Source organism: Monoraphidium neglectum (assembly GCF_000611645.1).
Source record: "Monoraphidium neglectum strain SAG 48.87 unplaced genomic scaffold scaffold01795, whole genome shotgun sequence".
NCBI classification, from domain to species: domain Eukaryota; kingdom Viridiplantae; phylum Chlorophyta; class Chlorophyceae; order Sphaeropleales; family Selenastraceae; genus Monoraphidium; species Monoraphidium neglectum.
The window spans coordinates 6,083-7,632 of NW_014011833.1; the positions used below are offsets into that span (position 1 = coordinate 6,083).

General features: G+C 68.8%; 1 protein-coding gene across 1 annotated transcript in view; it reads left to right on the forward strand.

The window, feature by feature from the left end:
• Nucleotides 1–1,550, forward strand: part of MNEG_9030 (hypothetical protein) — a gene marked incomplete at both ends in the record, with an annotated part of 3,401 nt that overhangs the window by 883 nt on the left and 968 nt on the right. The window contains 2 exons of the mRNA XM_014042499.1: nucleotides 422–512; nucleotides 962–1,216. Coding sequence (XP_013897953.1) covers nucleotides 422–512; nucleotides 962–1,216 — 346 coding nt within the window. The remainder of the gene's footprint in view (nucleotides 1–421; nucleotides 513–961; nucleotides 1,217–1,550) is intronic.

Consider the following 1,550-nt stretch of genomic DNA (forward strand, 5'->3'; position numbering starts at 1 on the left):
GGGGGGGGGGCGGGGCTGGGATGACCGTTTATATATGGGTGCGATTGTGTCCATGGGTGTGGGGGGGAAGCCTTGTCTCTGGGTGCGGGGTTGGGGAAAACCTGGGGTGCCAGCAGTACACAAAGCTTGCCAGGTGGGTGTGTGGGGTGGGGGGCCGTGGGGTGATTTTCGGGGTGACGTGGATGGGGTGGGCGAGGGGGCGTTTTGTGGGGTGAGAGGTGCAGTTTCACCCCAGCTGCCAGCCGTGCATGGAGCGCGTCAAGTGAGCAGGGCCTGGGTCTCGTTGCGCGAGGCCGGGCCCGGGCTGTGGACGCGTGTAGGGGGCCGTTCCCGCTCCTCTCCTCCGCCGCAACCACTGACTCTCCCCCCCTGCAAAACACGACACACCCTCGACGGCGCCCGCAACCACCCCGCCGCCCAGGCAGCGCCGCGTGGACGAGGCGGTGCAGTTTGCGCAGGCGGTGCTGGCCGCGCTGCTGCACGGCGCGCCGCAGTGGGAGGGCACGCTGCGGGTGAGCGGGGGCCCCTCCCGCACACGCACGCGCGCGCCTTGCGCGCGCAGCCACTGGAAGCGCGGCCGGGTGGGGGCGTCGCCGTGTGGGGCTCTTCGGGCTCCTGCCCTCCCCGCTCTCCGGCTGCCGCGGTCACGCTCCCCCTCGTGTGCACCCGCCTTGCGCCCATGCGTCGGCACTCATGCACCCTTCTGTACGCACCCGCCCCGCTGGCATGCACCCGCTCTCAGGCTCCCGCTCGTAAACAGCCCAGCGCGGTCAGCCCCACAAAAGCCAAACTTTCACATGGCACGACCTCAAAACCCACCCCAACTTGATAGGATTCCATTCGACAAATCCCGCAGGGCGCCAGCCAAAAGCCAACCCAGCAACAACCCCCCGATGGGCACCCAACAAGACCCCCACCCTGCCCCCTCGGCATATTCCCACCCCTGTAACTTCTCGGACAGGACGTGGTGGCGCTCATCGCCTACGAGGCCCCAGAGGCGTCCCCCCTGGCGCACCTCCTGTCCACCGCGCAGCGCGAGAGGGTAGCAGACGTAGTCAACGCCGCCGTGCTGGGCGCCGCTGCAGCTGCTGCCGCTGCTGCTGGCGGCGCAGAGGGTGGCGGGGGCGCGGGCGGGGCCGCCGCCATGCAGACGGAGGCGTCCGCGGCGGCCGCGGCGGCGGTGGCGGCGGAGCAGCAGCAGCAGCAACCCGCCAAGGTGGGGCGCTGGGGCGTTGCTGCTTCCTGCAGTGGCGTCGTCGACTCAGGGGACAGCACTGTACAGCGTGCAAACGCCTGGGGCTCTTGCATCTGATAGGCTTTTTTGGCCACTTCGACTCCCACGATCTCAATGTCTGCGCCCTGGCGCCTGCACCCCAAGCATCGAAACGCTACCCCCGCGCGGCCCTGCCGCCCCCGCCCTGCACCCCTCGCCTCCCCACGCCTAACCCCACCCAGTCGACACCCCCTTGGCCTCGTCTCGGTTCTCTCTCTAAAACACACACTCCCACCAACAACACACGCCACCAACAAAACACCCCTCAAAACATGAA